Here is a 14248-nt window from a genome sequence, read left to right on the forward strand (position 1 = left end):
GTAACACGCGTGGAGGCTAGTGGAGGACAGAGGAGCGGGCTGGCGGTACTCACGTTTTTGCAAGCTCAGCTGGGCCTGCTCCAGCATCGGCCCTGACCTGCCACCAGCCTCTCTCCGTAGCCGAGGGACCAAGGTCCGCCAGAAGCCAGGGGCTTGCCCTGGTCTCTTGCCCCGGGAAGCTGGACTCAGGCCTGTCTCTCTGGCTCCCTTCTGCACAGAAGCCGAGGGAAGCTCCTTCTGCAAGGCGCCATCTGTCTCGGGGGTCCGTGGTGGGAGGGCCCGGGGCCAGCTGCTGGGGACTGTTGGAAGTGTCTGTGGAGTGGGCAGAGCTCAGGGGCTCAGCAGGTGAGGGGGCCCTGGCCTGCCACTCCCTATCCTGGTGGCCTCGTGGCCCTGGCGGAGGCCTGTCGTGCCCAGAGGCCCCCTGCCCACACCCCGCGCCCCCCCTGAGAGCCGGCCTGCAGTGCAGGCCGCGGGACCCACTCGGCTGCTTCCAGCCTCCTGGGGAGTCAGTGGGGCCATGTGGGCCAGACAGGCGTCCCCTCCCCTCCCCCGCTGTTGCCATGGCCAGGGGCAGGCCTGCCTCCCGGGTCTGGGTGGAGAGGACCCCAGGCTGTTGTGTCTGGGCTCCGGACCCCTCTGCCATCTGGGCCTCGTGTGTTTATAGGTCCAGCTTGCCCGCAAGACTCTGCAGACGCGGCCCCTGGGGCTTTTGTGTCTGCACGCAGAGCGGGCGCCAGCCGGTGCCCGAGATGGGGGGTGGAATGTGGGTGGGGAGAGGGGGAGGCCCCCAGAGGATGTGGGACAGAGGGAAAGGGGGACATGGGGGGGTTACCAGAGGAAGGGGAAGGACAGAGTGGAGGCAGAGAGAAAGCAGGGCAGGGCACAGGAAGAGAGGAGACACGGAGCAGAGCGACAGGAAGCTGGGGGGGGGGTGGCCTGGGGTGCAGCTGGTCCCAGATGTCCCCAGGGCCTCCTGGGCTGTGCCCAAGGCCATCTAGTCCAGGTGCTTTCCCCGGGCGCACGCTGCGAAATCCCCCGATGTCCCGCTGGCTGCAGGTAGCCTCCAGGCTCCAAATGAAACCCAGGCCCCCGGAGGTTCGCTCCTCACACAGACGCGGGCACCAGACTCGGGTCCTGAGTCCCCAAGTCCTGACAGACACAAGCAAAGCAGGAGGCCGCAAGGGTGTGTCCCCAGGACCGTGGGCGGAGGTCGAAGGAGGCAGGGCCGGCCCGCCTGGGAGGCCAGAAGGGCTCTTGGACCAGGACGAGGGGGTCCGTACACAGTAGCCGAGGCCCAGGTGACGTGGGGAGGGTTGTGGGCGGAGAAGGACAGGCCTGGAGGAGCGGGCTCTCCCGGGGCAGGACCTGTAACCCCCCCATACTGTGCAGGGGACAGAAGACCAGGCCGATGCATACAGTAGGTGCTTGCTCTGTGCTCATCCAGAGCCTGAGTGGTCACCAGGATGACCTTACAGCCCAGGCACTCACTGTAGGGGTGAGAACATGCCCCGGGGCCAGAGGGGAGGGCGCCCCTCCCGTGTGCACTCACGCCTTCCTGTAGCCCCAACATCACCAGCAAGGTGGGGTTCATCATCTCCATTCTGTCCAACTAAAAACGGAGGCCGGGGGTTGCGAATAGCCCAGCTCTGGCCTCACCTGTGGCCGGGGGGGTTGTTGGGATGATGGAGCCCCTTCAGGACTCTGGGCTGGGGGCACCAAAGGTTTATGGGGGGATGGTGACTTGGTGAGTGGGCTCTTTCTGAACTGACCCAGTACTGCTCTCCTTGAGGTCTGCCCAGACTTGGCCCCGAGTGGGGAGAGGTCTGGGCACGGGAGGCTCCCTCCGTCTCTAGTCCCTTCCCCTGCACTGAGCCCCTAGTGTCTCCCCCACGCCAGGTGAGGGCAGGAGCCACGCGCCTCTGCTCGGCTCCCAGTGGTGGCCTGCTCTCTGAAGGGACGTGGCCCTGCCCTCCCCAGCACCCCGGCTGCCTGTAGGTGGACAGGCGGCCGTGTTCTTCCGAAGCTGACACAGACGGGGGGTTCACGGAAAAGTGAGGCCTGGGGTCACGGGCCCGACACCCCACGGCAGAGCCATGCTGAGGAGCCGTATCTGCCTGCTCCGGGGCTGGCCCGAGTCTGGTGCCCACGGCCGAGGAGAAGCAGGAATTTGTTCTGACGCTAAATGTCCAGCCAGCCCTGATTTACTCGGAAGTTGAGGCCTTAAAAAATACCTCGCGTCTGATCTTTTGGTCCCAGTGAAAGCACAAAATGCAGAATGACGGGCTTCATTCGGTGCTTCTTACTGGTTCTGAGCGGCAGCGCGCTGGCCGGGAATGGTTAACCTTGAGACGTGAGGAGAGAGGGAAGCAGCAAACGCTTTGCTGCTCTTCGAGCTCCACCGGGCAAAGCGACTTGCGATTCAGTTCCCGTTCTGGTGCCAGGCCCTGAGCTGGACGCCCCTCCCCCCAGTGCCATCGCTGGTGCTGTCGGCCCCGCTGGGCGGTTGTCTCGCTGCCACTGCCCGGGGCGGGGGGAGGGGACAGAGGCTCAGGGAGCTCAAGGGGCCAGCCCCAGACCACAAGGCCGCCCGGCAGCAGAGCAGGGGCCTGGCCCCAACCTGCTGAGAGGCACGTCTGTCTGGGTTCCAGGAGCGTGTGGCCTCCCTGAAGCGTCGGGGTCCCCCTGAGCTGTCGGGCTGCTGGACCCTAAGAGGCAGCCTCCCCGGGGGGCGGGCAGGGGGCCGGGGCCGGGGCCTCCAGCTCAGGCCCCCGCCGGAGTGGTGCCCAGGGTGGGCCGGGGGGTGTCGAAAGAGACTTTCCGACAGGATGCAACCCAAAGTGCCATTTCCCCCCAGGTCTGGGCTTGGCTGGACGCTTGGCCTCGGACCACCCCCCCCCCCCCCCCCCCCCCGGTTGGAGGCCTTATTCCCCAGAGACTACGGTGCTGGAAGGCCAGCTGGCCAGCTCTGGTGGGAAAAGAGGGCCTTCCACTCTTCAGCAGCCCAATTGCTGTCCCTGTTCCGGTGTGCTTGGGTCCGAGCTTCTCTTCTCCAGCACCGCCGACGCTCACCTAGCCTGGCGGCCTTGGAGAATCGGGGACGCCACAACACCCTGTCACCTTGAGGAAGAGAAGGCAAACATCTCAGAAGTGGGGCTTGCTAGGGTCCCCCAAGTACAGAAGAGTCTGGCCCTTCTTAGCAGCTGTGTGACCGGGGCCCCGTAAGTGGAGACGTCCGTGGGTTTCCGCTCCCCAGTGCCGTAGGCACAGGATGCCTGTCTTTGGCTGTGTGAGCGTGGGGAAGTGCCTTAGCCTCTCTGTGCTGGTCCCTTCTCGGCAGATCAGGCTGTAACGGGGACCGACTGAGGCCCTCAGCGGGATGGATGGACGCAGGTCTGTGCCTGGCATGTCGCACGTGCTGGGGGTTTGCGTTGGCCGCGTGTCCGATGGGGAGCACGTGCCCGGGAAGGGGGACACGCGTTTGCAGCAGTATCGGGCAAATGGGGGGTCGGACCTGGGCTGTGAGGCTGTCTCATCCCCGTGGGGCAGCTCCCACGGAGAATCTGCTCCCGGGAGCGGTCCTCAGTGAGGACACCGCTTTGTTCACACCCGGTGTGTGTAATCAGGACAGCCGTGGTTACGCAGGTGATGGGGACCGTGGCACCTGCGCTCCATGCCGTGCCGTAGCCTATGGTAGCAGCCACCCTGTAGGAAAGGTGTGGGGCTGCCTTCCCAATCCCACTGTCTTGTTCCTTTATAAAAAAAAAAAAAAATGTTTATTTAATTTTTGAGAGAGAGAGTGTGAGTGGGCGAGGGGCAGAGAGCAAGGGAGACCCAGAATCTGAAGGGGCTCCAGGCTCTGAGCTGTCAGCACAGAGCCCGACGCGGGGGCTCGAACCCCCAAGTCACGAGATCGCGACCTGAGCCGAAGTCGGACATTTAACTGAGCCCCCAAGGCACCCTTCGCTATCTTATTTCTTGACACAGGCCCTGCCCCTGCCTCTGGACCAGCCTGTCCCCGTCAGAGCACAAGGCCCCAGCTGTGTGAGTGAGGATCGTCTCCCTGGACCCTTGGCCTCAGTCTGCCCATCTGTAAAGTGGGATTGGCCTGGGCCCAGGCTTTCCCTCTGCACAGGCAGGGAGGGGTGGCCTGTGCCTGGGCCCAGGGCCCCCAGAGCAGTCCCGTGTGTATCTGCCTTCCATCCGGGGTTCTGAGCAAGACGTGCTAAAGGTGCGGAGACCACGGGCAGCACAGAGTCGGAAAGACGTGGGCCCTTGGGGTGTACCCACCGCCCATCGGGCGGTGCGGCACAGGGGGCTTCCTGTCCAGCGGGTGTTTGATGGGGCAGCGCCTCTCGCCCACAGGACGTGGGCAGGGGTTCCCCAGAGGGGACACGAACAGGAGGTGGGCTGTCACCGGACGGAGGCAGAACAGGAGCCTCGAGGTTTGGGACGTGGCTCGGGGTCCCGTCGGGCAGGGCCCTGGGTGCTGTGGGAGGTCGGGGAGGGGCTGGGGCCGGTCTCCCCCGTGTCCCCGCCCCCGGCGCTGCCCTGGCACGGCCGGTCCTGCCAGCAGCTGTCCCTGCGCCTGCCAGCAATGGGCAGGAAGAAGCCGGCAGCCTGGACCCCGGGGTGGGATGTACTGGGATGTCCCCGGAATGCGGGCCAGCCCCTCCGGCCATCTGGTCGGAGGCCACCCCGCCACCAGGCAAATGAAGACCACCCTTCGAGGGTCTGGGGCAAAGGAGGATTTTCCTGTGGAAGGAGGCCATGAGCCTACACTCTCGCCTGCCTCCCCGCATCGCCGCCCCGAGCCGGGCCATCTCCTCCGTAAGGCGGGAGAGCGTCAGTGCCACCGCCCTGGGCAAGAGCTTCTCCCCAGACCACCCGGAGCCCCTCGAGAGGGTAAGCTCAGGGTGGCGGGAGCTTGGGCAGGAGGAAGCTTCCAGAGAAGGCACTGCCGGCCCCCCCCCCAACTTTTTCTGGCCAGGTCCCCCTGGCCCTCCACGCAGGACAGGCGGCCGCACTTCCAGAGTGGACCTTACCCCTCCCTGCCGCTGCGGGGCCCGTCCCTGCCCCGGGCTATTGGCTGCCTTTGTCTTTCTGGGGCTCCACAAAATGGCCGCCGCAGCCTTCCGCCATTTTGTGTCTGAGGCAGGCGGGCGGGTGGCCGGCGGGGGAGGAGGGAGGGAGACCACCGCCCGCCCGCCTGCCCCGAGTGGCCTGGACGGAGCCCAGCAGCAGCCCCCGCCCCAGCCCGGCCTTGGCCGCGGCTGCCCTGGGCTTGGCACCAGCCAGAGTCTTGGCAAGGCCGTCCGGGAACCCCGGCCCTTCACCCAGCCCGCTGGCCCCCTCGCCACCCCCCAGCCGCCCCTGACGAGCAGACGGAGATGCTGTAGACCAGAGCCCAGAAGAGCTGTAATTAAAGCCATGCTCCTGGAGGCAGTCCTGGCAGCCACGGGGCCGGCACGGACAGTTCTAGAAATGACGCTCGCCCGAGTGGGTGGGGATGGGCTCCCCGGACCCGCCGTGACCAGGGCCCCATCTGTTTCAGGCCACACTGGGGAGACCAGCGGCCCCCTCAGTCCTACACCAGCCACCCTGCCCCCTTACCTGCCTGAGGAGCCTCCGGGCTCCCTGGCTGGGCCTCGTGCTGGGCCCGGGGCTCATGGAGGCCAGTCAGGTTTCCGGTCTGGACGCAGCTACTGCCCGTCCTCAGGAAGCGGGGACGGGGGGCTTCCTGGAGGAGGTGAGCTCTGCAGCCGGGCTTCCCGTGGGGCTGGGGCCAGCCGAGAATCTAAGGTGCACCAGGCTGGGGGTGAGCCCGTTCCAGCCCAGCCCGCTGCCCTACGCAGTCCTCTCTTCCGCGGGACCCACATGCCCCGAACCTCGGCTTCCCTGAAGGGCATTTTCCGGAGCTGGGAGCAACCAGGCGTCTCCCTCCTCGTCAGAGAGCCTCCGGCCTCCTCCTGTGCCTCCTGCTCTCGTTCTGCGCACAGCGTTCTCAAGCTTGCCCCTCTGACAACACCCAGTGGGTTGGAGGGAGCACCCTACAGAGGGGAGCCGGTCGGGCAGGAAGTGGGCGCACGGCATCCGGACAGCCTTGGCTGCGGGGCCTGGGAGCAATATCAGGGAGACGCGGTTGTCCCTGGGCCCGTTCACTGGAGGGACAGGGACCCCACCGGCCTCGGCAGGTGGAAGGGAGCCGCCGGCCTGCCGGGCGTCGGTGCCCACCCGTGGTACCCAGCCGTGAGGCCGTCAGAGGGCAGTGGACCTCCTAGAGGAGGTTCGTAGAAACGTCCTCGTAGAGGAGGGAATGGCATTTGAGGAGAGCAGGCGCCTTTTAAAGGGGCCGGTGCGGATTCTCAGGCAGCATGCGGGGTAACGCGGGCGCCGTGGGGGCAAGCCCCGGCCTGTGTTCCCTGCATCGCCGAGGGTCAGTTCCACGCCGTCGAGGGGTAGAAAGCAGGCGTGCAGCAGGGCAGGGCCCCGGGAGCTGCGAGACGGCTTCCCCAGACACCTGTGGCCCAGCTAAGCCCTTCGGGCTGGGAAGGCCGCTGGACGCTGCCCCAGGCCCTTCCCAGACGCTCTCTCCTTGCGGTTGCCAGAGAGAACATTCCATCACCATGAAGTGAGGTTTACTCACGCCCCGGCTCCCTCTGGGGAAGGCCTGCCGGACGGGATGGTGACCACACGCCAGGCCAGGCGCAGAGCCTCCTGGAGGAGCCGGGAGCCCCGCAGCGGAACGACCGACCGTCTCGGAGGGGGCGGCGCCAGGTGTGGTTGCTGCGGGGCGGGGTTTCGTGCTGGGTGTTTTTAATGGTACGGGTGCGTCCGGTCCCCTCCCTTACCCCTGCTCCTCGCCTTGTGACCCAGACTGTGGCCCGAACTGAGAACATTTCAAGTCCGCGTGCGCCTTTGAGGCTGACGCTGTTGCCTCTGACACCCGACGGAGACACGCTCGGGATCAGAGAGGGCTCTGCGTTCGTGCTTTTCCCTTTGGAATTTGAGCGAACCCTGGACAGAACAGCCTCCCCGGCCGACGCCTTCTCCCCGGGCACAGAGGCACCTTGCCCTTCCTTCTGACAGCCGCCGGCATCTGGGTCCCACTCTACAGGGCGGGCGGCTGAGGCCGGAGGTACCAACTTGCCCACGGCTCGCCGCCGGAGCAGGGGGCCCGGACCGTGACCCGGTGGACCTCCGAGCCAGCTGTCCCCTCCTCCCACCTGCCCACGGCCCCCGTGGATGCAAGTGTGTCTGCAGAGCTGGCCAGCCTCCCCGGGCAGCGCCAGCCCCAGCCCCCCGGCTTCCCAAGTGGTCCTTTCTGGGACCTCCAAACTCGGGCAAATGTGGCAGTGACAGTTCAGCCTCCTCTGTATGCCTGGCCCTCCTCTAGGCTCAGGACATCACGGCAGGCCCGGCCCCTGCCCTGGGGAGCACTCATTTCCCCAGGCCTGGCCACCTTCACCACGCCAGCTCGGAGGCCTCTGGGGACAGGAAAGCAAGGAGCTGGAGCGGGACAGTCTTCTGAGGCGACAGCCGTGGGGGAAGCTGGACAGGGAAGGTGCCAACGAGAGAACGCTTTGGGGCCCTGAGACAGAAGGAGGGCTGGGGCCGGGGCTCCGTCTGGAGGCGTCACCCACCTGTGTGGCCTTTGCGGCCCAGAGGGAAGCGGGGCCGTGGAAAGAGCCTGGGGCCAGAGAAATTTGGATTCCAGCTCTGGTTTTGCTGGCCCACCCCCCCAGACAGGCTTTTGGGGGCCGTGAGGCCACCGGGCCTCGTACTCCCTGAGCGGAGGAGTCAGTCTTTAGGTTGGAGGTTTTTCCGTCATGGGTATTTTCGCGTTCATTTTAAGAATTTTACTTCAAAATAATTTGTCCTCGTCGCTGAGTTTCGGCGCCCCATAAATTGTGTGCCGAGGTGAGGGTCTGGCTGGCTCCCCGTTTCCTGGCCACACCAGGCCCACAGTGGGCACACGGCCCCTGCGCATGTCGGTCAGACTGCCTGGTACGCATGTCTCCTGAACTTTATGGGCCGTGTTTGCAGGGACAGACCCACGCCCCCCCCCCACCCCCACCGCCACTGCCCGGGCCCCCGGATGCCACCCCCACAGCTTTTTCCCAGACTCCATTGTTGGCACGGCTTGCCGAGCAGAAACACTGGCCGCTTTATGGGGAGAAACCTAATCGGGGCGGCAGTGGCGGGGGGCAGCCACGGGGGGGCTCCCGGCTCTCAGTGGCCCCGAGCCAAGCCCGAGGTGACTGCGGGGTGACACCGTCTGTCTGCCTCCCTTGCTCCAGACATCCGCCCAGCCCTGAAAGGGCCACCTGCCCGCCGAGGCCTCCCACACACCTGTCCCTGGCCGGCCCGGCCCCTCCCACCGGGGCCCGCCCAGCACCCTGCCCACAAGCGGACACCGAGGGGGACTGGGACGGGGCCGCTGCCCACCACTCTCCCCCACAGCCCTGCTCAGGGAGCCCCGTTCACAGTGCGTTCCCGCCCCTGCCGCCAGCCCTCCTCCAGGCTGACGGGGAAGGGTCTCTTTGGTCTGTCTCGGGATTCCTTCCTAGGCCGAGGGCGCTGGTGATTCGTGGGACTTGCCCGGCAGGCAATCTTCCCCTCCAGCTCAGACTCCCCGAGTTGGGGCCTTTTCCCTGCCAGCTCAGAAATGTCTCCACACATGGGTCACCGACCCAGAAATGTAAACCCTGCCCCTGACCCAAAAAACCCCCTCTCCAGAGCTGTTGGCTAAAGAAAGCCGCGTTTTGGGTGAGCTCTGTTTTGGTAAGGGCAGAGCCAGAGTGGGGACCCTGTTGGGGGTCATGATACCTGTTTCCTAGTCACCTAGAGAAATTTGAAGCAGGCTGTTGAGTATGCAGGAAACACGCCCCAGGCCCCTGGGGACAGTGGATTCCCGCCTCCTCCGTGGGCACCGCTCCCACCCACAGCACCACCTGCCACAGGGCCGGGTCTCGCAGACGTGAGCACAGCTGGTCCCAGAGCTGGGATTCCCCTTGGGGGCCCCCCGAGGCTTCCGGATGGGCAGTGAGAGAGGCCCATGGTGCGGGAGATGGGGCCCTCGTGGGCAAGGAGCTGGGACAAGTGGGGCTGTCGTCCCCAGCAGAGAACAAGCAAGGACAGAGACAGATGGGCCGGGCGGCTCAGAGGAGGCCTGCCCTGGGCATTTTTCTTTCCCTTGGAGGACCTGTCTTGCTGGCTTCCCTGCCCCCACCCCCACTTTACGCCAGTCCCGAACGGTCGCCTGGCCAGAATGGGCCAGAACCAGAGGGGTTCTGTGATCCTTCAAGCAGAACTGTGATCCTTCGAGCAAGCCCTGGCTGAGGCCTCAGGCCGGGTCCTGGGAGCCCTTTCCTCGGGGTTCTGCTCTTGGGAGGACCCCAGGCCTTGCTTGCCACAGGGCAGGAGCCCCCGCCCGCCTAGAGCTCTGGAAAGCGGGGACCTCAGCTCCTCCCTCTTGGGTCCTCCCAACTCCAGGCCCCAGAACATCCGTGCCAGCTTGGCGTGGGAACGTCGGTGGTCTTGACCATTCAGGGACAAGCCCGGGTCTCAGTCATCTCTGACCCAGAGTCGTCCAGCTCACGGTGGCCACGGAGGCCGTTGTCTCCAGGCCCTTGCGGGGAGCGTGTCCCTGGCACTGGAGTGCGGGATGTGAGGGTTGGTGGGGTGTGCCCGGGCAGGAGGCACAGAGCGGCCGTGGGCGTGTTTCTCCCACACCTGATCCTTGTTACTTTTTCTCTAAATCCCCAACAGGTCGAGAAGCGGTGTCTGGAAAGGGGCTTCTGTCCACGGTCGGCCTTCCTCGAGGTGAGTGGGTGTCAGGGCAGGGCCTCTGGGCCCAGGCGGTCTCCACCCTGCGAGGGCGCCCCCGCCACCCACCCCGCTCTGCCCAGCCCAGCCTGAGCCCGCAGGAGGCCTCGCTGGGTCATCCTACGGGAAACAGGCCGGTGAGTCTGTGGCCCCAGCCTCAGACTGGGGCTGGCGTGGGTGCACACCCAGTGACTCACACGACGGCACGGGTGACCCCCGGCCCCACCGCCCACCTCTGCCGCCGTCCTTGCTCTGGAAGTCTGGCTGAGGAGCTGTCCCCTTGCCCTTCGTCTCCAGGTCCTGCCGTCAGCCACGAGGGTCCTTGGACGGAGATCTAACGGTCCCACTGCCAAACCTTTGCCCAAGCCGTGCCCTGCACCCGAAGCCACGCCTCCTTTTCTTGCCACTCTCCGGCACACTCCCCCAGGCGACACGCTTCGTCCACCCACCACGCGCTTGTGACGCCGTAACCTTTGACGGTTACCGGACGTGGCCCGGAGGAGCCCTGGTCTGTGAGAGCGGATGCAAGCGAGGTGCTCGGCTCTGTCTCTCAGGTGCACCTGCTACCCTCGGGCTCACCTTGCCTGGAGGGCCTCTGGGGCCAGGAATCCTTGAGGGAGCCCCCTTGGCTCTGCCCAGCCATGAACCAGCCCTCGACTGCAATCCTGATGTGCCTCGGCCGCCCGCCACCGGCCCAAGAGGCCACTCGGTAAGTCCAGCCTGGAAGAAGAACAAAGGGCGAACGAAGGAAGCCAAGCGACCTGCTTCTCAGGCTGGGCTGGAGGGCGGGGATGAAGCGGGGGTACGTGTGGTGACCGCCAGGGTGGACCAGGATGAGGGTCTCTTCCCGTCTCCCTGTCTGTCCCCACCCCGCAGGGCCCGGCCCGCGGCCCGGCCTGTCGTGCCGTCTGTGTCTCCCAGCTGGGGCTGGGCCCTCCCTGCAGCCTTAGCACATGGGTGTCTCAGCGGCCGACCCTGGAGCCCAGAGCCCGTGCTCGGGGTCCCTCCCCCTGGGACGTCCGTTCGGGGGAGTCCTGGGCTGGGAGCCTTGGCCAGTTTTCTCCCCAGCAGTGGGACCAACAGCAGTCAGTCTCCCCACAGCGCAGTTGGGCAGGCACCCAGGGTGCTTAGGGGCCAGGCATGAGACCTCCGTCTGCAGCAGGGGGCAAAAAACCAAGCCCAGCAGAGCCCAAGAGCAAGCCCCCCGCCGCCACCACACGCATGGGGCCGAGGCCCCCACCGGTCTGAGCCTCCGTTTCCTCACTGCAAAAAGGGATCAGTAATCCTAGCTTCACCAGACCCGTGAGGGCCAAATGGCACGGCCCAGCCTGGGGCCTGCCTGGAGGAGGCAGCCTGCTAGGAGGGGTGTGGAAGGAAGCTCAGAGCCCTTATACCGCTGGGCGGAAAGCAGAATGTTGTAACCTCCCCTCTGCCGCCTGTCAGCTGTGTGACCCCGTGAAGGTGAGGTTACCTCTCTGGGCCCCAGTCTGCTCACCTACAAGATGGGCTGACAGTAGTCCTTGCCTCACCAGCCTTTCCTCGGGGGCCCCCGGCAAGGTGGCGGCCATGGTGGACATTTATCCAGGCTGCCTGTGCCTCCGGGCACTGAATGCCGAGCCCTCTAGGGCCTACGGTTGTGCCCCGGCTGCCTTCCCCAGGGCAGCCAGGTCCCTTTGGAAAGAAAGAACAGTGTCCTGGGATGTCTCCCAAAGTGGGGACAGCTCAGGTCACTTGGAACAGCGGGACCGGACTGACCAGAGTCTATGGGGAAGGCCACCCCTCCCCCCCCCGCTGTCGCCCCGTGGGTGGAGGGAGCAGGCCCTGAGGCCACCCGCGCGTCTCGGGCAGCCAGAGAGGGGAGGCTGTGCTGTCAGAGGGCGGGCGGCCAGGAGGACACGGCACCTTTTTGCCACATGTTGGCTTCTGAGTGACAGCCTTCCAGTGTCACCCTTGCAGCAGATGTCCCTTGGCCACCCGGTGGCCGCTCCGTCCGGATGGGAGTGATCAGTCACCTGTAGCGCTTGCCCAAAGCCACACTGCAATGCTTGTCCCCTCCCTCCGTCTCCTCGCCTCCTTCCTCTGGTTGCTGGCTTTCTCCTGCGGGACCCCCTCTGCGCGGCGGCCCCGGGGCCCCCTGCTGGCCTGCTTGCCGGAGTCCCTGAGCCCTCGGCGCCCGCCGGCCTGGCCGCCCCCCTCCTCCCCCACAGCTCTCCCGCCCCCTCCAGGAGGTGCCTCTGAAGCCGCGAAGCCCGTCCCTGCGTCACGACCGACGGTCCTTTGGGGTGAGGTAGTAGGTTGTATAGTTTGGGGCTCTGCCCTGCTCTGGGTAACTATACAATCTACTGTCTTTCCTGAAGTGGCTGTAATCTCGCCGATGGACAGCACCCGGGACCCTGGCTGGGCGGAGATCCGGGTGCAGGTTGGGGATGGGCAGCGGCCGTGGTGGGGTGGGGGCGGTGGCCGCCGGGCAGGAAGTCGGGCGGGCCGAGGTTCCAGTTGCCTGTGACCTTGGGCAGGTCGCCTTTGACCTCTGGGCTTCACTTCCCCCGTCTGTGAAATGGGGACCAATGAGGATTGAAGATGACACCGTGTGAAGTGTCCAGAGCGGGGCGGGGCTCAAAGCCGACCCCCTCCCCCTCCCTACACTGCACTGAGAGCCGCCCCCGTGGCCGGCCGTGGGCACCAGTGGGGCGCAGCCGTGGACCCAGAAGGATGAGGGGCAGCTGAGACTTGGCTGGGGTTGCAGGGCTGGCCCCCAGGGACTCCCACGGGCGACCTTAGCGCACCCTCCCCCCCCCGCCATGTCCTTCCCAGCCTGCCCGGCTCAGCGTCTGGGCTCTGGTCAGCGGTGGGACGTCCCCCAGAGAGGGAGGCCGAGGCCGCCCCATTCCTCCCCACTCGCCATTCCAGGCAGGAAAGCGGGAGGAAGGCTCCCCGGAGTCTGGCCCCTTGGGGACACACGCTCCCTACCCCCCCCCCCCCCGCCCCCGGCAGCTCGTAGGTGGACGGCGTGGGCCTCACTGTGTGTGGGGAAGCCCACGGGCCATCTGCGTCGTCACTCCTGCCCTGCACCTGCCCAGCCTTCCAGCTCGGCTCCGGTGGCCGCAGACCACCGGGCAGGGGCCGGGGCTGGGCGCAGGGCAGTGGCGGGACATCGGAGCCTCCCGCTCCCCGGGCACCGGCGGGGTGAGGTAGTAGGTTGTGTGGTTTCAGGGCAGTGATGTTGCCCCCTCGGAAGATAACTATACAACCTACTGCCTTCCCCGAGGAGCCCAGCGACACGCGCCCGCGGGAGGGCCGCCCCCACGGCCGGCAGGCGACTCCGGGGCCCCGAGCGACGGGCCGGGCGGGCGGGAGGCTGCTGCTCGACTTCAATAAAGGCTGTTCTGATGTGACTCTGGAATCACGTCTTGTTCGTTCGCAAAGCCCTGGAACCGGGTGACGAAGGTGGGCGCATCGGCCGTGGAGGAGTGGGCGTGTGTGTGAGACTTGGCTGGGGAGCTGGATGCGGGCTGTTGGGGGTCCCCGGGCCTGCCCCCTGCCTGTCCGTGGGCCTTTCCAACGGGTTCGGTCCCGGACCCCGGGCCCCGGCCCATCGCCCTCACGCCCCTTTGAGTACAGGCCCCGGATGTGTCTCTCAGCCCCCATCCTGTAGAGAGGACCCCTAGGAGCCCCTTGCAGGGTGGAGCCCAATCAGCAGCTCCGAGCGCAGGCCAGGGCCTGGCCCCCAAGGCCACCTCAGCACCTCGTGCTCAGAAGTTCCCATTGCCCACACCCAGCTCCTTCGGGACGGCTTCTGGGGACAGCCCTCATTCTGGTGGCCGTCCTTGGGCCGAAGCGTTCACTCACGTTTCTCCCGGAGGCCTCGAGCCTCATGTCGATGGCCAGTGTGTGCCTGTCCCCACAGTTCCAGTCTGGCTCCTGGGAGAGGCCTGCCATGCCTGCCCCCGCCCCGAGAGCACCCCTGGGGGAGGGGAGTCTACATCCTGCCCCTGTGCCCCTGGCGCCCGGCACAGACCCAACGAGGCCCTGCCTTCCTCAGCTGGGGCCAGCCCCCTGAGTCTGCCCACCGCCCCCTGTGAGAGGCAGCCCCAGGCTGGCCCTTGCTGGTGGCACGGGGCACACCAAACAGGACACGGACACAGCCCCCAAATGTCCCAGCCTGACAGGAGGACAGATGAGACCTAGAGAGTCCTCAGACGGGGATTCGGGACCGGGGACCTTGTGACAGGGACCAGAAGAGGCTGTGGAGGGGCCGGCTTAGCCGGCCACTGCTCGGTCGTGTGCAGGCCTTATGGGGGCCCTCCTCCTGGTGCTCTGGTCTCTCCTACCATGACTGTCCCCAAGCCACCATTTTGGCCCTAGCCTCCGTCCTGAGCATCCCGGCCCCCCCCCCCCCGCCACGGGGGGGTCTACACCT

At 66.4% G+C, this 14248-nt stretch overlaps 1 protein-coding gene across 12 annotated transcripts in view; it reads left to right on the forward strand.

The window, feature by feature from the left end:
• The window catches only part of LOC113602680 (collagen alpha-1(I) chain), a 65161-nt gene extending 53209 nt beyond the window's left edge, over positions 1–11952 (forward strand). For 6 of the 12 annotated variants that reach the window (XM_027070447.2, XM_027070448.2, XM_027070444.2 and 3 more), the window contains exon 3: positions 3988–9285. In XM_027070447.2, the coding sequence (XP_026926248.2) occupies positions 4771–6294 (1524 nt within the window). In that variant the 5' untranslated portion in view covers positions 3988–4770 and the 3' untranslated portion in view covers positions 6295–9285. Of the gene's footprint in view, positions 1–3987; positions 9286–9771 lie in introns of those variants that run through there. The other 6 variants (XM_053199515.1, XM_053199516.1, XR_008288910.1 and 3 more) reach the window with 5 other exon arrangements.
• The last annotated feature ends 2296 nt before the right edge of the window (positions 11953–14248 follow it).

Source organism: Acinonyx jubatus, chromosome B4, assembly GCF_027475565.1.
Source record: "Acinonyx jubatus isolate Ajub_Pintada_27869175 chromosome B4, VMU_Ajub_asm_v1.0, whole genome shotgun sequence".
Taxonomy (NCBI): domain Eukaryota; kingdom Metazoa; phylum Chordata; class Mammalia; order Carnivora; family Felidae; genus Acinonyx; species Acinonyx jubatus.